This window comes from the organism of the source record quoted next, unplaced genomic scaffold (assembly GCF_019419815.1).
Source record: "Pyrus x bretschneideri cultivar Hongxiangsu unplaced genomic scaffold, Pyrus_bretschneideri_v1 Contig28, whole genome shotgun sequence".
Taxonomy (NCBI): domain Eukaryota; kingdom Viridiplantae; phylum Streptophyta; class Magnoliopsida; order Rosales; family Rosaceae; genus Pyrus; species Pyrus x bretschneideri.
The window spans coordinates 1,831,264-1,851,152 of NW_025999590.1; the positions used below are offsets into that span (position 1 = coordinate 1,831,264).

General features: G+C 35.8%; 1 protein-coding gene, 1 long non-coding RNA gene and 1 other non-coding gene across 5 annotated transcripts; 2 read left to right on the forward strand and 1 right to left on the reverse strand.

The window, feature by feature from the left end:
• Positions 1–1,753: 1,753 nt before the first annotated feature.
• Positions 1,754–7,485, forward strand: LOC103967603. Of its 2 annotated transcripts, XR_007259937.1 has the most exons (3): positions 1,757–2,985; positions 3,319–3,439; positions 7,030–7,485. It is a non-coding gene; the product is annotated as an uncharacterized LOC103967603 (long non-coding RNA). The 2 variants fall into 2 exon arrangements; XR_007259936.1 differs by having other exon boundaries at positions 1,754–3,439.
• A 1,250-nt stretch (positions 7,486–8,735) lies between these two features.
• Positions 8,736–8,819, forward strand: TRNAL-CAA. The gene has a single exon. It is a non-coding gene; the product is annotated as a tRNA-Leu (tRNA).
• A 522-nt stretch (positions 8,820–9,341) lies between these two features.
• LOC125479304 (transcription initiation factor TFIID subunit 5-like) lies at positions 9,342–14,974 on the reverse strand. Of its 2 annotated transcripts, none has more exons than XM_048588484.1 (19): positions 14,692–14,974; positions 13,862–13,943; positions 13,681–13,759; positions 13,448–13,545; positions 13,297–13,353; positions 13,120–13,207; positions 12,933–13,042; positions 12,467–12,568; positions 12,195–12,346; positions 11,627–11,737; positions 11,475–11,544; positions 11,356–11,395; positions 11,099–11,260; positions 10,905–10,981; positions 10,625–10,741; positions 10,214–10,479; positions 10,043–10,138; positions 9,888–9,963; positions 9,342–9,783 (listed from the first exon to the last, which is right to left on the reverse strand). In XM_048588484.1, the coding sequence occupies exons 1-19, from the start codon at positions 14,880–14,882 to the stop codon at positions 9,730–9,732; spliced, it is 2,028 nt and encodes a 675-aa protein (XP_048444441.1). In that variant the 5' UTR covers positions 14,883–14,974; the 3' UTR covers positions 9,342–9,729. The 2 variants fall into 2 exon arrangements, with proteins under 2 accessions (XP_048444441.1, XP_048444440.1); XM_048588483.1 differs by having other exon boundaries at positions 11,099–11,263.
• Between the last annotated feature and the right edge of the window lie 4,915 nt (positions 14,975–19,889).

Genomic DNA, 19,889 nt, shown 5'->3' on the forward strand with positions numbered 1-19,889 from the left:
TCAAATATACCAAATAGAATTAAAAGAAATAAAGGAGTCAAATGTATTTAATTGAATTTTTTAATACATAAATTCCATTAACAACCAATAAAATAAAAACTAGAATTAATTTTGATTATTTTTAATAGTTAGTATAACTCTAGGCCTAATAAAGTAATAAAATAAATATTTGACATATTTATTGAAAAAAAAGAGAATTTAATATTTATATTTAATTTGTTACAATGATCATCAAATAAAATTTTGAGATATTATATTTGATTAGTTGTATTCTTGATAGACGCGAATCTCGCATTGCATTCGATTAAGAATCGTACAGGCATGTGTCGGCAAACAGCAGAAGCCGGAAAGCAAAGGAGTAGGAAGGGTAGGGTTTTATGCAATTGTTTGACAATATTGCCCTTGGGAAGGGCTACAGTGAATGGTGGACCTGGGCGGTTGGCATGGCAAAGAAGGGAAAAGCACCAAAGGTAGGGAGTTTGTCTCCCTCGATGGCGCAGTCTTATCAGCCACTCACCCCAACTTCCAAGAAGACACCCGTCCAGAGTACCTCACCCTACCATCATTGCAATCTGACGGCAGGGAATACGGCTGGTTTCATACTCAAACTCCAAGTCATATCAATCAATGGCTACAAATCATTTCGGGCTTCTTTAAAAATGCTTTAAAATGATTAAAAATAATTTTAAAGAAAATGTTTTTAAAAAGTAAAATCTATTTATATTTTTATTAAAGATTTGTTTTAAAAATATTAAAAAAAAACAGTTCCAAACAAATCCTAAGTGTGTTGAAACCAACTTCAGTAAAATTGCCTCACTAGGATAGTGGATAGCCCTGAGGTTAAACCAATCTACAGAAATCCTATGTTTTAAGCAGTCACGTAATTATCCTGCCCTATCAAAGCTTTTTATTAAGAACTTGTATTAATATGTGGAACACCATGGTGGCTTTTTAACACCAATATCAAATAGTGATAGGTGCTAAAGTTTAAACACATTACATTGCTTAGTTGCAGCGGATGCATTGTCAAATCATGGTGCTATATGATCAAGGTTTTCTTGTTGGGATCCAGCTACTAATTTTATGTCGAATTTTTGCAATAGAGACTGATTGGGGTTTCTCACATAGTCATTTCGGCTTTTCTTGTATTCTTTTCGCTAGCGAGATCTGGTTTTATTCATGTGTTCTTGCTGTATTTTATTTTCGGCTTTTGCGTTTTGGTGTCTGCTGTATTTCATCACCCTTACTACTGTCGTTTCTCAAAGTGTGAAACAGCGGGAGACATACATGCAGTGACATTAATCTCTATCAATTGCATTACTCTTTTAAACATAGTTGATAATTGTCATAAGTGTTTCCAATTCATATTTATTTATGCATATGAATCGGCAACACTCCATAAATTCCAATTAAGTTTTTAAAATAAAATATCAACTATATCAATTATACTATAATACGTGATAATAATATTACATGACAGTATTATAACATGTTATGTAATGGTGTAACAGACGCAGTCAGAAAACTCTCACCCCACCCATGTGTTGTAAAGGACACGTGTTACACGTACTCTGAAACAATCTCAGCCAACCAATTATTCATCTCAACACACACAAAATACTAATCAAGAATCGTCTCTGTCTCTCGGTTAATCTTTAGGTTAATCTCAAACTTTGTTTTCCTTTTTTCTCAAAAAAGCTTTATTTGTCTAAATAGAATTGTCTTCCCAAAAAACCAATCAACTCAGATCCCTCTTTCATCTTCTCCTCCCACCTCCCCACCACAAACCTTTAAAAAACATCAAATTCTTGAGGATTTCCCTTATTTGACCGTTCTGGGTTTCGCCGTTCCCGCACTGTGGATTCACTCAGGTCACTTCTCTGGCTACGTGTTACGGACACCTGGACGTCCCGTTCTGCATGATAGAGAGAGAAAAAGAGAAAGGCAGGGAGGAGATAAGGTCATAAATAAGAACAGTCAATGAAGAGAGAGAGACAGACAGTAACACAGAGAGAGAGAGAGAGAGAGGGTAGTACATAGCAGCAGTACAGCTTCTTTTGGTATTGGGGTTTGTGGAGGTTGCTCCCATTTTTTCTTCGTTTTGTCTTATTTTTTGCCATTGAGCGAAACCCTAAATTTATTTTACACCAAAATAGTATTACTCGTAGATTTTTCTGACATTTTGGTATCTTTCCTTATATGGGTTTTATTTTTCTTTCTTCCTGGGTTCTCAGATCTGACCCGTTTCAATCAGTCTTTTCATTACTTTTTTGCTTTCAAGTTTTTCTTTCTTCACAAACTTTTTCTTCTTATTAATCAAAAGAAATTGGCAATTGGGTAGTTATATTATTGTGGTGAGTGTTAATTTGGTTGGGACTTAGGGTAGAAATTGACAGAAGAGAGTGAGCACACAGAGGCACTTGCCATAAAGCGTATGCCATTGCTTTTGCGTGCTCATGTCTCTGTCTGTCAGCTTCCCCATTTCCACTGCCGGATTAATATCAAGTTCTTCATTTTTTCCTTCTCATCCCCATCCTTCTTCTGGTCTCTCTTTAATTTATTTCACCAGTTCCCCTCTCTTCTCTCTCTCTCTCTCAAAATCTTTTATTTATGGTGCTTAATTAACTGCTCAAAAGGGAATTCAGACTTCAAAGTAAACTGAATCCCTAAGCCTAGCGTAGCTAAGAAAGCATGCTCCTGTTACTCTCTTGAAATCGGTAAGTGATTATATGTATATTATATCAATTATTTTATGTTATCTTATCAGAAACTGGTGAAATGAGAGCGTGACTTTTGATATTGTTTTATATATAAGAATGTGGATATATCTGTTTACTGTGCGAAATTAGCGGCAAAAACCAGGTTATCAAGCATAGCATTAGTACGGGACCATCATTCACGCTCTCTGGTATTAGTATGGTCCTCCCTTTCTCTCCCTTCCTTCCTCACTCGTCATCTTGAAACCCTGATGTAGTCCAAAAATTGGTAATTTTGATTCCTTTTTAAATTCATACGCATGCGATTCTTACTTGGAAACTGGTTCTTTGTTTGGACCTTTTTTGTTATTTGGTTTAATTAATGGATTTCTGTAGAACCCTATTTAGCAGCCTGAGTAGGGTTGATTTGCTTGCTTTACTATTGATTACAAAATTTTATTTTAAACCAGCTAGTTAGTTAATTTCACACCCATTATCTTTGAAAATATCATCAGTGAATGCATATAGTTCTTATAATTCTATTGTGATTTAATATGATGATCGAAGATAAAACGACTATGGTTTTGTTATCTGGCTCTTGTTTGTTTGGTTGATTTTGCAGGTAAGGTTTATGGATTGATACAACGGTCCACCCATTGTCAAGTTGAAAGTATTTTCTTCCTTTTTTTGGGCTTGTGTATGGAGCTATATCTTTCAAGTTTCATCAGATGAAAACTTAACAGGTATGAATTTGCTTTCGGAATGATCAAAATCATCTGGTGGTTCATTTCTTGCACCGAAATTTATGTATATATTTTCATCTATTTGATCTATGGCATACATATATTTATTTGATTTTATTTTTAGACTTGTGTCTCTAATTAGACGCTGCTGGTAAGTATTTCTAACCCAATTAAATACTGGATCTTAATGCATACTGCAGTAACATGAATAATTTCAATATTTGCTTTTATCTTGCAGTGAAATTTATTTCATATATGTCCACAAACTGGTTTTTTATTCAAAATGGAATGCACTGTTAGCAAACAATAATGACTGTGATACACTAGTAAGTTTTGAAGCATGGATTGATCTTATATTAATTTTAGAATTGCATTGCATGTATTCCTTATAGCATGAATTTCACTTTGAGTTTGAAGTTGCTATACAATTGAAGCCATTTTTTGTGGCTTAACATTGATTCATGCCCAAAATTGTACTATTTCTTGTATGGTTACTGGTTGCGATTATAAATTAGTAACCATTTAGTTAGTTAATTTGTGTGACTGTGTGTTGTAATTTCTCATTACATTTGTTTAGCAATTTTTTTTGCTATTACTTTTTCATGTATCTATAGAATCTAGACTTTTTGTGGTCCTTCTTCCTTTTTCCATCGACATTCCTGTAAGTTGATATGCATGCAATGCAATTGATTTTTAACATCTAACTCATTGTATTTGGTTTTTCATTTATCTAGCATGTACACTTGTGTGTGGCCACACGAACAAAATATTATTCTATGTAGGTTCTACATATCAAACACTAGCCACATCCCATTCTCAGTACGTTTCTTCGATGTTATGAAGGCATAAGTCAACAAATTATTCCAGCAAATACGCATGGAAGTTATATGTCAAATCGGTACGGGATATAACTAACTTGCATGTGAATGTGAGGTACTGTTAGGCTTTTGATGGTGTTCATAAGATTCTTATGTTAGGAGAAGGTACATACAGATCTTGCTCATGCTGTTTTTTTGTTAAATTTTGTGGTCCAGATTCACTAAACTGAGCAACACGAGCTTTTTTTTTACAAGTCTAGCTAGGAGGAACAATACCCTTTTAATTCATGTGATTGGTAAGCCAATTAAAGATGGCTTCAGCCTTATCTTTCGAAAGTACAAATAGAAGAGAAAAAGTTGCTTTGGCATCGCTTCATATTGAGTTTGTTGTGTTCCTCGTGTACTAAATGGCTTACCATCTCAATCACATGATACTGGCATCAAGGTCCAAGCTTGGGGGTTGGAACTTTGTAGTACTGCATGCATGCATGCGCTCGGATTAACAACCACCACATACATTGTCCGTGGTGACCACTTTATTGTCTGTGATCGGACCATAATGTTGCTGCGGTGTTCCATCAGTACTTACTGATGTGAGATGTGAGAAGCAGAAGTGAAAGTTTGGGGACGTTTTTCAGCAATCCCACCAAGTAAACAAAAATGGAAAGCTCCACATACCATGGAAAGATCAAGAGACTGTATCTCCATCTGATCTTTTGTTCTATTTGCTTGTTTGTTGTGTGGTTAATGTGATCGATGTTGATGATTATCTATATCTTTCAAAATTGTTCAAAATTGTTTTTAGATCGACGGACCTGAGAGGTTTCACTCTAACGACATCAATAATGTTCCTAACTTTACCACCTGCCTAATCCGTGGTTTTACCATAAAAGACCTCGGTATTAGTTAGACTAAGGTAATCATATTTAAAGCCACCCTTGTTGACTTCCCCCACCGATGTAGGATTCCAACACTTCCCCTCACGTGTAACCCTATTTAGTGGCATTGACAATTGAAACTCAGAGGTTGGCTCCAATGGAGTCCAGACTTGCTTTCAATTTTTTTAGGAAGTGTCTCTTAAGAACTCAGAGGCCGGCTCGGCTCTATGTTAAGAGTCCAAACTTGTTTCCAAGTCCATACTTCCTGGTGACAAGCCTTTGGCTTGCACGAACCTATAACTGTGAGCTCTAATACCATGTTGAATTTTATTTTTAGATCAACGGGTCCAGGGGTCCCACATTAACGACACCGATACTGTCCCCAACTTTACCACCTGCCTAATCCGTTAGGTGAGAGGTTTTACCACAAAAGACCTTGGTATTAATTAGAGTATAGTAATCATATTTAAAGCCACCTTTGTTGGAATCCCACATGCTTTCCCCATCGATGTGGGATTCCAACAAAAGTCCATTATTGTTAGAACATAAAAAATATTCGTGCTTTACTCTTCATAGGGTCCTCAAGCAATTCACCTAGTGAAAATTAGTGGATTTGGAATCAATAGCATATGGTAAGGACATTTCTAATTGAACTATACTCATCATTTCATGATATTGATTGATTTTCTTGTGCTGGTCATTGTTTCATTTTGGTGAACAATGAAAGAGCGTATGTACCTGTGTCCTCAAAATAAGTTTAAGTTGGTCGTTATCATATACATTTTATACTGAAGTCCAGAAGCGCATATCATGTTTAGTTGCTTAAAAATTCTAGGTAGGAGTTTGATAGCTTGATAAAATTTCAAACATAGTCCTTTTTGTATGGTTAAAGTAAAATCTTCGTTGAACTCTACTCATGAGTTATGAATTATTGGTAGATTAGTATATGGTTACAATTAATATTAAATATTGTCCAGATTTTTTTTTTTTTTTTAACTGACAATACTCAAGATTTGAAACCTAGCTATCTAGCTTCCATCTCGCTGGCTCGTAATCCAGTGTTCCATAGTCATACTAAACACGATTGATGTGCATTTCATTTGCGAAAGAGTTCAGTGTCAAGATCTAAGAGTTCATCACGTTTTTCCTCTGAACAACTTGAATACATAATGACAAGTACTGCATTCTCCACAGTTCTTATATATCTTAGAAACAAACTCTTGATAGAGAGAGTCCTATAGTAAGAGATTGAGGGCAGATAGCCTGATGCCACATCAGCATAATTCATACTGATGTGGTGTCTGTTCAACTATAGCTGTGTTAGTTTAGAATGTTGTGTAATTCTTAATTATGTCATTTAGGAGAGTACATAAATATATAAAGTCTGCCTTACTTCAGATGTAAATACTGATTTAGTTTTAATGAGAAAAAGCTTTGTTATAAGCCCTAGAATTTTTTGCTTATTTCTAAATCAATTGGTGAATCTCAGTCCAGATCATGAATTCGTTGAAAGATCATAAACATCAACCGGTAAGTTTGGTATTTTTAGGTCAACCATATTTGTGGGGGGAGATGGCGTGAAATATATACTTATGTATCGCGTATATGGAAACGAAACTTTGGAATCACTTACGAGGTTGTGTCTGCAGGAGTTATAAATTGTTAAAACATTATTTATTATCTTTCAGAGTTTCATTCAAGTATATCTTCCGTCAAGCATATAAAGTTTAAGCCTGCTTCTGCTCTATATTCATGTGTGATTCCCCCTTGTAGATGAGACCTTTTCTTTGATGATTGGTTGTTATATTGTATTAAGGTTTTTGCTAAGGTTTTGATCAGGAGCTGATATACACACGTATATTTAAATAATCCAAATTCTTGTGAAAATTTGCAGGATACTATTGATTCATCGTCATAGTATATAATATATCACATCTGCCTGTTGGACGTTGCTTTTGAGTTCATCATCCCCAGTATGGCGTTAGTGTTGGAGCTCAGCTATTCTCTTTCACTGCGGATGGCCATGGGGAGATATGTCTGCGATAATGGAGCCCCTCTTTTGTTTATTTCAGCGGAGGATCTGGATTCGCTACACTTCGTGTAGGTTTGGAGAGCGTGGAGTTCAACCAGTAAGTGCTTTCCCATATTTTTGGAAGCCTTTGTAAAGACCGACACGAATTGGCCTCTTCATGCAGTTAATTCTCTTACAATTTTCAATTATTATTTAGTGGTAGATGCCTTTTTGTACAAGGCTTTAATGGAAAAATCATTGTATGTATGTTCTTGTTTACTTTTGAACAAAATTAATTCTGGGAATGGTTTTTTCATACAAGTATATGGAAATATGGTATGCAGAAATTTGCCCTTGCTGAGTATATATCTATGGCGACTTCTTCTTTTCTCCCCTTTGATAATGGTTGTCTCTTCGTTTTTCACTTCATCCGAATATCACCTAATTACTTTATTCCGATATTCGAACTGCTTGTGTAGGGTTTCTGGTTTTAGATCAATTCAGAAACTCCGTTAAGCTTGTATCTCACCAACTATGCTGTTAAATGGACGTTATTGATTGCATTGGAGTGAGAAAATACCTGCTTTGTCCAAAATTATGAGCTTAGTCATGTATGTATTATGGCCGATTGCATGTACTGGTCGTTTATCGCTGCTGTTCGCGGCAAGTGTTTTCGGTTTGGTCAGAGAAACTGGTGCATTTCATGGTGCCAAAAGTTCCTTGGGTGCATATTTTACTACGGCCAAGTACTGTCCTTTTACTATTATTTATTAAGATTTTAGGATTCGATGTCAAGTTTTGAATCCCGATCCTCTTTATGGGGATCCTTGTGATCCGTTTATTGTACATCGTGCGGGAAAAAATTATTTTAAATATTTTTATTTAAAATTAAATACAAACAATACTTGATAAAATTTGATCGCACGATTTACAATGAACGGACACGATTTACAGATTCTCACCAAAAGGATCCGGAGAGGATCCTGTTGGGTCAAGTTTTACCCTTGATTATCTAAAATGAATTTGGTCTTGTTACGAGTTCAGCCCTGTCAGTGCTCTCAGAAACCAAATCAATTAGGGCTAAATAGACAAGCGCCAAGTTAATCGGAAAAACAAACAACTCTAGGGGAATGAAGGTAGTTCGTGCATTTCGTTATCTAATTAGTATATTTTTCTAGTGGTCATAGACCTGCTTAAGTAGTTATGACAGTTACAGTTCTTCGCTCTACCTTTAAAATGCATTCTCCACTACGTTTTAGAAAGGTATTTCAATCAATTATTCATCCACTTCTCACAACATGTTTACCAAAATCACTCCACAACTTTTAAGTTTTTATAAAAACCCCTTTGATTCATGTTTTTTTTCCTTCGGTAAAGTGCAATGTTGTTAAGGGCCAACATGTAAAAAAAATTGACAAACTAATATTCAATTGCAAGAAAAGGAACTTATAGCTTAAACTGAGATGCATGAATTCTTGCACTAGCTTAAACTTTTAAGTTTTCCCTTCTGCTTTTGTGTAGTTGATCTTGGAATTTCAGTTAAACAATATATATGTAAAATTGTGTACCTTAACCACCAACGTCATCCAGTCAGGATGGCCGAGTGGTCTAAGGCGCCAGACTCAAGTTCTGGTCCTCTAACGAGGGCGTGGGTTCAAATCCCACTTCTGACATTTCCTTTTTCATTTTTTTAACGATATAACGACGGAAGAAATCATGAACGGAAAATGATACCAAATATTGGACTCACATTTTCTTTCGTTGTGTTGTGTTAGTAAATGCAAGATATACGAATGAAAAATAATCCAAAAATTATTGACTCACTTTTTTGTTCGTTGTGCATTAGTAAACGCAAGATATGTTAAGAATGTTAAATGTGAAAGATACTTATATATATCCAACTCTTATTTTGACTCATGTAATGGTTGAGAACGAATTCCAGGCTCGTATTCCATATGGTACGTCCTAAGGTTGATTCACATGGTGGCCAGGGAGATTAAAAATGCGTCTGTGAGTATTTTAATCTCTGAAAAGATGGACGACCGTGACGAAATCATCAGCTGATCCCATTTTTGAAAAAAACAAAAAAACAAAATCTCACAATCTCATTCAAATTTCAAAATTGCTTGTTTAGTCTGAGATCAGGAGATTGTGAATTACCAATTTACCATGAATATTCTGACTGTTGGGTTAAAAACACAAATATAAATGGTTTCTCGTACAATCATTCTTTACAAAGAACCGTAGGAGCCATTAAAACCCTACTTTAGGGGCATGAAAACCATACAAGTGGAAAAGATCAATTTTGCACTATAAGAGCGCAAAATCGAGGGTTCTGTTCATTTACTCGGAGCCATTGTCGCAAAGGGATCGAGTACGAAACTACAATTTATGCAAAATGTATCCGGGGACAATAAAAACATACACCATTTAACTGTCACAAAATCTCTCAGTGTGTCGTGACACACGAGGTGCCTTACCGACTGTTGGCACACAGCAGCATTAGAAGGGCCGGTCACGAGACTTGTACAGCACGTTACGAGACCTTTCCTCAAGTTAGATCAAGCCTAGACGGAGTGAACTTCATACAGTTTTTGAAAGAACCCCAGAAGCAAATAGAAGGTTTCTTCGAGAAAACTGCAACCAGAACAAAATCACAAACATTAAATGTAATTCTCACCTCTTTATAATTATTGAGCAAAGATGGATAAGTTGCTGTTATTCACAATTTGTGCATTTACCCGTAACGAGTAGACGGGAGTAGACTTGGTCGGCAAAGTCCTCAATGATCGGAGTCTGCTGGTATTTCCACTTTTGCTGATCGAAACCATAATGTTAGTGAAATCACTGTGTTTACAGAATCTCATAAGAACGAAAGAAGAGTTGAGGAACTCACTTTTCTTCAGTTCTTGGCAACTTTGTACTTGCAGTAACGTCCCACAGTTTTACAGTACAATCAGCGGACCCAGAAGCAAGAAGCGAACCCTCACCACTGACATATCAAAATCATACTTTAGACAGTTTTCTAAACGGAAAACTATGGTAAGAGAAAGAAAAGATGATCTACCTGAAATCAAGTGTCCATACGCATGAGGTGTGACCCGTCAAAGGTGTAACACAGCGCCCGGTTGAAAGGTCCCACATCATGATTGTGCCGTCTTCATCACCAGATGCCATGTAGCGACCGTCAGGTGACATTGCCAGAGACAAAACCATACTCCTGTGACCAATAAATATTCGGACACACTCTCCAGTTTGTACGTCCCACAATCTAACTGTTTTATCACTAGAGCCAGTGGCAACGTAGTTGCAGTTGGCATGCCATTGCACACACTAAAACAAAACAAAAAAAATCCACACAGTAGAATTTGGTTGCATGGATTAGAGGCAGTAATTCAATAAAATACTGAACATCTTCAAATATACAACAATAGAGATGCAGACATAAAGAGAGAGAGAGAGAGAGAGAGTTACTGACATCAACATCAGATAAATGCCCAGCCATTATTCTCAAAGGCTGTATTCTGTCCATAGACCAAATCCTTGCTGTTCGATCGTGTGAAGCACTGGCAAAATAATGACCGACAGGGCTAAACTGCATAAGACAACCTCTCCCATTAGAGTAGAATTAAAAGAGGTAGATTGAAGTGGATAAAGAAGTACGAAAATGCATCCCATGCGACCAAAAGTCAAGATTTAAAATCTGTTGCTAGAAAATGTGAGTTTACTGCGGTTATGTCAAGTTCAACCAGAAATACCTGAACATCCCATACTGGGTAATTATGACCCTTGTAGCAAACAAGATTTGCATTTAATTTTGTGCTCCACAACCGAACTGCAGCATAGCAATGGAGTTTCTTACTGTTATCGACTAGTCTATTGGTATGAGAGAGGGGATTGGACAGGGAGAGGGGGAGGGGGAGAGAGATATATAATAGCTTAGACAGCATACCAGTTGAGTCCGCCGAAGAGGAAAGTATAAAATCCCCAAGGGGATTGAATGTAGCTGAATAAACTGGCCCTGAATGACCCTGAAACAAGGTATATGGTTTTTTTCCACCATTTGACAAAACTTGTTCACTTGAAGTGGTGGTACCATTCTCACCCTGCAAAGCTGCTGCACAAGCATAGTTCAATATAATTGCATATTTGCATATCTCACAAACAAGAAAAAAAAAATCAGCACACAAAAACTACTATGAGACTTACAATCAAGGCCTTGTTGCCCGATCTTTGCCATATCCCATACCTGTTGAAGAATGCTTCAATATTAACACACACTTGGAGAGCAATATGCACAACAAGGAAGTAATAAGATAAGATGAAACCTTCAGCGACGAGTCTGAAAATCCACCAGCAACCATGGATCCATCATGGGATATAGATGAACAGTTTAAACTGGCAAATTGTTGAACAAAAAGCTAAGTAATGGAGTATAAAATGGAACCCAGTGTTGGTCAGAGACAGTTAAGGGAATTACCCATTGTGTGTGTTGATGAATGTATAAAAGCTCACAGATGGCAGTGCAGCACTACTCAATTGCACACGGGTTCTCAAGTCTTCAAAGATTGACTGTTCAACCTCTGTGGGACTGAAGCAATCAACAAAAGATTAGTAAATAACCTGCATTGGATCTCAAGCATGGACTAACAATTTCCTATACCCAGACCCTGAACAGACATGCAGCGAAAGGCTTCATTTAACAAAAGTATCTAATGAATCCATGTTCAAAATTACTACCTGTCAGTTAATAAAATCAATCAACTTTACGTACTGGTAGCTGACAAAATCAACTCCCTTTTGATCTATGTAATAGCTTTGCATGGAACTGAAAATTCTTCATAAAACTCAAGCTAAGTATCTACTCCAATTGATCCCAACTTAACTGACTTCTAGTTTAAATTTAATAAGTCTCATTTAAACAATTAGGAACCAATACTATTTTTTATTTCTAACATACAGTTTCTACTATTAGCTACATCCAAAGTCAAAAGAAAAGAGAGAAGGGGGGGGGGGGGGGTTGGGGAAGAAGGGATCCCAGAAACTACATTACTGGCAGAGTAAGCTCTGGTTTGACTCTTGGTACTGCAGTTACAGGGGTTGCCTCAGGGCGTGCAGTTTTTGCGGTTGCACCAGAAGCCTTGTCCTTTTTCAACTTTTTGTTTGAAGACCCTTGTTTCGCTCCTTCACTTGATTTTTTCTGGCAAAAAAAAAAAAAAAAAAGTCAATGATATACCAGTCAATACTTACAAACACATTACTTCAGTAATTGTACTTTGAAGCTATGAACTTGTTACAACATTTCAAAACATATTTGCACCTTATTCTCATCCCCATCCCCTTCTTTGCTTTCTCCTTCTGCTTTTTCAGAGTCTAAGGCCCCAGCCTTTTCCAAACGTTCTTCAAAGGAATCTTCGAGCAACTACAAAGAAAAAATATACGAGTGACATATAAAGTCAGGGAAGTACACATGTGTCTGCATGTTTTGTGAATGTTTTACACAAAACTTGCCTTATTTCAATAAACATATTTTTAAGTGATTATTAAAATATAAACCCGTAGCTTAGGGTAACATGTAATGCAAAAGCAAAAGAAACTTTATCTTTCTAAAAGCAAGAAGATACTTCCAATATGCACCAAAATGAGTAATATTAAAAATTCTTGAAAAATCTTCATGCAGCTTCCAAACATAAGTTTATTCAATTTCAGCAGAGAAATTCAATTAAAGCACTAGAACCAGTTTGACATATACACTATATAGTAACTCATCAGCATTCTTGACTCACCCCCCAATGTATTTCCTTCTGGTTTATCTGATTAGCTGAATCCAGGCTACTTCCGGTAAGTGTTACAGCCTCAGCATCTTCGGAAATTGAGCTGGGTTGTCCAGGAGAAACTACAAAACCAATTTAAACATTAGATATTTTGTTATGCAGCATATCCCCCTTTCAACCACAAGTCAAACCAATATACCTTGGAAGTTAATATGCTCATTGATAATCCCAAGCACTGTGGTGGATTGTGACTTGTGTAGAAACTGCAGCAGAAGCTCATACGAGTACTGGAAAGATAATTGACCCAAAAATATGTTGCTCAGCTATATGTATACAAAGCCTACATAAATAACTAAAAGAAGAACCAGAATATTACCTGGCATATCTTTATGTTGACTTTGCTCTGCCTAAGAGAATGAGCAAATTCCATCTCCTGAGTAACAACAGAAATATGAGAATTTTTATAAAGGTGTTGATGTAACCATTAATCAAAAATGCATTAATGAGAGTGTTGTGGGAGTAAACACCTCCAAATGAGAGGGCGAAAGAACGCCTTCCAACTTCTGTAGATCTCGTAGGTGCATCATTTCATGGTCTTCACGGAAGCTATTGAAAAATGTCCGAGCTGGTAGCATGAACAAAGAACAGGTGTTCACTCATTGACAAGTAGTTACTTCAGAAGTTTAAGCCTCTAGAGAGTAAGATATCAACGATAATCACATAAAACTATACGATACATGGCAAGAAGTAAGAGATATACCGTCTTGTATATGACCCTTAGCAACCAGATCCATGAAACAATGAATAAATACAGGATAGAGAACGCGAAGCAACTCATGCTGCATATATAAATAAGGCCATTTTTAATATGCAGAAAATACAAAACCTTAAAGTATAAGAAATAAAATCCATAGAAAAATTAACTCAAAAAAGTAAGTTACCCTGTACAAATCTAGTGAAGTGTAAGTCCATGATCTCAACTTGGCATATCCATCTTGATACTGTGCTGGACCTTCCTCGTACCTGTAAAACAAAGAATGCCAACTAAGGAATTAAAAGCAACCTCGAATAAAAAACACTAGAATGAACAAACAGAAACATAAGCATATACGTGTCCACGTAAAACGAATGCTCCTATTTCAGATTTGCCCATCGTCTTGGAAACACTGACATTGAAGTGCATAATCAATCGAATAATGATTCGACTTCCATACTAGAATCTTCTTTTTCACAGTTTCTATACATATACTGTACAACATTGACCTCAAGACACCCAATTTTTAGTACTGAGCCGATATTGCCCATGCTTTTATCCTTCCGGGAACTAGTTCTCAGCTCTCCAACGTTCTTAATTCTATTCATGCTAAAGTTCCAAGCTCCCTCCACTAAAACACCAATCGAAATTCCATTGTTCCATACAGAATATACTCAACTAAGACACCTTAATTTCATAATATCCGGAGACCTTCATACTGAAAAGATCTCGACAATGCGATTAACCTACAAGAAACTAGTTCTTAGCTCTCTGAAATTCCCAATTCTAGTAGTGCCAAAGTCCGAAACTCGCCCCACTAAAACCAATCGAAATTCCACTGAGAAATACTAAGAACTCAGCTCCTAAGTTCAAATTTCCATACATCAGGGCCATAAAATCAAAATTGCAACTAAACCCCGCAAGCATCACAAATAACCCTTAGAACCCAAAAATCAACAACAAAATGGAAGTGCAAGAAAACAAGAGAGAGAGAGAGAAGGAGGAGAGAGAGATTACTGGGAGAAGGAGAGGATGTGCTTGGCGACGTCGGGGTCCAATTGGGAATTGAAAGAGATCGGGGACGAAGAGCTGTTCGTATTCTTGTTTAGTTCTTCTTGAAAAGCGTTCTCCGCCTGCTTGAAGCCTTTCTTCTTCAAGTAAGCCGCCACGAACTTCCGCACGCTCTCGTCGTCCACCGCCTCAGACATCTCCGCCACCGCTTTTTGCAATCGCAGTTTCTCTCTGTTCGAAGCTGTGTACGGAAAACCCCTTCAGCGATTCAATCCCTCTCGTCTCGTCCTGCCCTTCAAATTCCCGGTTTTTGTAAATTTTGGGCCTCAGGGCCCACAATTTCTCGAATCAACGATCCGAAGTCGTTGTGGGTTTCGGGCTCACAGCTCTCGTAATTTTCCGTTTGTTGGGCCAAATCAACTTGCAATTGGTTTGATACTAACTTGGGCTGGACCTTATTTTTCTGAAATTCACTATGTTCTGAGTTTAAACTCTCTTCATCCTTTTGCAAGAATAATTACATATATGAAATACTTGCGTTCTCTTCAGGGTGAATGCGCATAGCTCTCTTCTTTTGAATCCTGTATATTAACTTTATTAACTCAATAATTACAACTGTTCAATTTCTTAATCTTTATATGAAGATTATCTCTATAAAAAATCATTTGAATCGAAGATTATTTAGTTATCCAAATGTATATAACAAATCGACGATGTAAGTATCAACTAACATATACATGATGAACCGTCCCCATTTATATAATACATTTAGACGACTAAATGATCTTAGATTAGAATAATTTTTTGTAAGGTTGATCTTGAAATAAAAATTAGGAATATAAACAATTTTGATTATGCAGTTTATACAATGAAGATATTTGTAAAGAATGAGCATGTTTCAACTACGTATACATGCAGTATCCACTGACCAACCCGAACGATATTTTGGCTCCTGCATGGAGCCGGGTTGTATTGTTAGTCCGTACACTAACGCATGATAAGTTCTTTTACAAAAGTACATAAGAAAATAATATATAGATAACCTTATTTCTTTTACAAAAGTACATAAGCAAAATAATATACAGACAACCTTATTTGTTAGCTCAAAAAAATAAAAAGATATATTTTTATAATATATAGATATACTTATTTATTAGCTCAAAAAATGAAAAGATATATTATTATGAATCTTTAATAGGCACAATACTTTTATTGGCGGTGCATAAGGTCAAAAGAAAAGGAAAGACGACATAAGAATTTTACGAAGAAGGAGGTTGCTCAAAAAAATATATTTGTAACTGAACCCAAATTGCATGAAAAACTCCAATGAGCCAAATCATCAACAACAAAATTCTTTCACGGTAAATGTGCCGATTTCACAAGATCAATTTTGGTGCAAAAGAACACGGCATGCTAAAACTTCCCACATAGTGATTATCCACTTTTGCATTTAAAATCAATTGTATTGCAAATGCAGTATTTGATTCCACCATAATCTTCTTGATTCCATTATTCCACGCGAGTTGCAGCCCAATAAAAACCCCCCAGCTTCAGTACATAAAATCTCACATCGACCAAGATTAGCACAAAAAACTAGAGTCCCATGCCCCCGACGAGTTTCTTAGGACACTACCGGCACCAATGAGGTCACCCTTGCGACATCTATCAACATTAAGCTTTACCTAATCCTCAGGAGTAGGTTCCTAATAAAAAAAAAGCATGTGTTCAAAAGAGACTTCATGTAGGAAACCATACTTGCATGAAGCCAATCTTTCAATAATAATTGATTTGGGATCATTTGGGAGAGCAAAATCCTGTTCAAAATTACTTTTGTTTCGCCAATGCCACAGGAATCAACAAGGCATACAAAAACTAAGTCTCAATCCAAATTGTCCAAGACTACATTATGAAAGAGAGATTATATTTGAATCAAGTATTAGTACATGCATCAGTATAAAACTGATTAGGAACGGGATAACTTTTCTAAATCTTAGTAGCAAATGAACAATCTCTAAAGACATAAATAATTGATTCAAAAGCACCATCACATGACTACCGCATGAAAAATCCATACTCAACCCCGGCCGTCTAGCTTGTTATTCAATCAATAATTCGTCTAGCAACAAAAACCAAAGAAAAGAGAGCACTATAGGAGGAAGATGCAACTTTCAGATAATGCTCTATCGTCACTTAGTATTTATATTATAATGTCTATTTTGTGCACGAAATAAAGAGATGATCAGTTAGTTTTTGCTAAAGCTGCTTTAATTAATCAAGTTCATGCATCGCTTAAGATGTATTTGTTGCGATATTCTTTCTTTCAAACGACATGTGATTAAGCATGGAAATTGTCTGGTTTATGGGACCAGAAGGTCATTATATTGTTTTATGGGGCCATAAGTTAATAATTCAAGATGATCGCGTGGTCTCCAGAAGCTCTTACTTTCTTTGTAGAGTTTTCTGGCCGTTGGATAAATTAAGATGCATAATATACTTGTAATTTGATTATGATTTATAAATGGAAGATGATGCAGCTAGAGAAAGAAGACCAAGAAAAGACCAAACCCACGGCAGGGTCCCAGATGATGCAATTAGAATATCTTATATTTCCACTCAAGCTTGTCTATACAATCTTTTTTAGTGTTGCTATCCATACACTTTTTTTTACTTCTCACATATTCTTCTAAAATTTCAACTGTCGAATCGAATGAATTGAAGAAAATCAAAGAACATAAATTAACAAAGAGTGCATGAGAGGTAAAAATAAGTGTACATATAGCAACACCCATCTTATTCTCCAATATGCTCGTCTCTATTTTTTTTTTATTAAGCAAAAACAAGAAAAATGTACTTGACCTATTTTTATTGACAATCAAACACGAATTACTAATCTCACGTAGTTTGTGGAGCCAGCGAATATGATTTCCGATTTATTCACGAAAGATTATTGTGCTTTTTATTAAACTAAAATTGTTGCAATTGATACGTAATACTCTTTTTTCTTAGTCATCAGGTTGAAGTCTTCAGGATTTTATTGAGATTGTTTTCTCTTATATAGTATTGTACTTTAACTATACACATTGAAGTATCAGTGAAGGTATTCGACATCTGAACCATTTATGCAAAATACCTAACCCATCCTTAACTCCAAGAGATTTTTCATTATGCTCGGAAAACAGGGTACACCACATATATGGCATTATACAATTGTGAGGCTAAGCTCACCCCCTCCCCTTGGTGTAGATAATATCGTTTGTTAAAATGAAAAATTAGATGAAAGTTTTATTTTTCAAGTTTTTCACCATTTGTATAATAATATGTAATATACCATCTTGTGTTCCGAACTCACTGAAAAATCTCTCGTCAACTCTCTCACATTTGCAAATCAAGCTCCCGTTGTAAAGTGTTTTTTGTTGCTTATATTAGGGAGTGTTTTCTTATGCACGATTTCTTATATTTACGTTAGAGATAATCAAACCCTAATTTTTCACTTGATTCCCAAGGCAAGAGGTGGTTTAACTTGTGATTAGGCAGAAAATCTGTGCAACTTGTCCACCACTTGTGGGAGACTAGACTTTTCATCTGGAGAACAAAAATAAATACAACAATTCGAATTTGGGAAACCCGATTCGATTTTGAATTTCTTATGCAAAAGTCAACTCTTCCACTCGTTACTGCGACGTATTATGATAAAACTTTGACCAAGCAAATGAGTCTATATCGCTAATTAGTATTAATACTAATCAAATAGTGTTTAGGGAGCAACTTATTGTTTGGTTATAAAAAAGTTCGAAACTACCTTCATAACTTGCAAGAGAGTTTTTCTAGGTCGGCACCAACTTGTTTGAAAATTTTAATTTTATAATTATTAGAAAGAAAAATCTTGGCAAAGATATTTCCCATATACAAAAGCTGAAATAGCCACTCAGTACTAAGGTCTGGTGATATTCTTTTTCGCTTAAGTGAGAAGTCTTAAATTCAGATTTCATGGATGGCAAAATTTGATACCAAATTAGACTGCCTATTAAGTGGCTTAGCCAACTCCCACTCTCTATATATAGTGTGAAAATATCGATGTACTAAAAAAAAAAAAAATATATATATATATATATATATCGAATCTAGTGAATGGCGAATTTGAGTAATGCTAAGAGACTAAATTGTTATACTAAATTTGTTAAATCATATGACATAATTGTTGATTAACAAATTATTATTTAAATGTTGATTATCAGATTATTACGTAAGTGTTGATTGATATTTTTTTATTTCTTATTGGTTACGCATTATTTAGTTTGCTAATTTGATTTAGCAATGAGATTGTCATCTTTAATTTCCGAAAAAACATAACCAAACATGCTTTATTCATCTAGCCAAACATGTATTATTCTGCTAACCAAACATGCTTCTTCTCCCTTAATGAAAAATTACCCAGCCATCTATCTCCTTCTATCTCCAGCCATCGTCCTCTACCACCAGCCCGTCGTGCATCCTGCCCTTATTCGTTCCATGTACCAGAGTCGGCCATAGCCAAATATCATCCATTATCTCTTTGCAGCCCTCCTCTTCCAATTTTCTATCTGCTATCCTTCTTCTCATCCATCCCTCAAACCTCAAACCAGATCGACCAATTTTCTATCGTCTCACTGGTACGGTAGTACCTAACTATTATTCTAAAAAAATTAACCTTCTTAACATTACCGTTACTTTTTTATTGATTTCCTCTATTTCATATTTGTTTCTCACATAGAAAGACGTTATAAAGGCTATAAATAATATAGAAATACATATAAATTCAAAAGTGTTATAAATAGGCAAAAGTTAAAGAAATAACCTTTGCTAGGGATAGGAGCGACACTGTTGCAAAATATTACACAAAAAGATTGCTGCTTAGAGAGAAATAGGAGGATATTGGAAATATTCTAACTTTTCTTTATCTTTGCTAATATATTGTTGTTCTCATTGTTGAACACTCAATGCTCTATTTACATAGCAACTACTTTGAAAACTTACAAAAACTTTATATATGAATCTTTACTATATACATGTGGGCAAACATATCTTACTATATACATGTGGGCAAACATACCCACTATTTACAACACTCCCCCTTGGATGCCCACATATCAACATTTGTTGCCTCGTTAAAACCTTGCTTGGAAAAACCCAGTGGGAAAAAAAAACATAGCGAAGGAAAAAGAGTA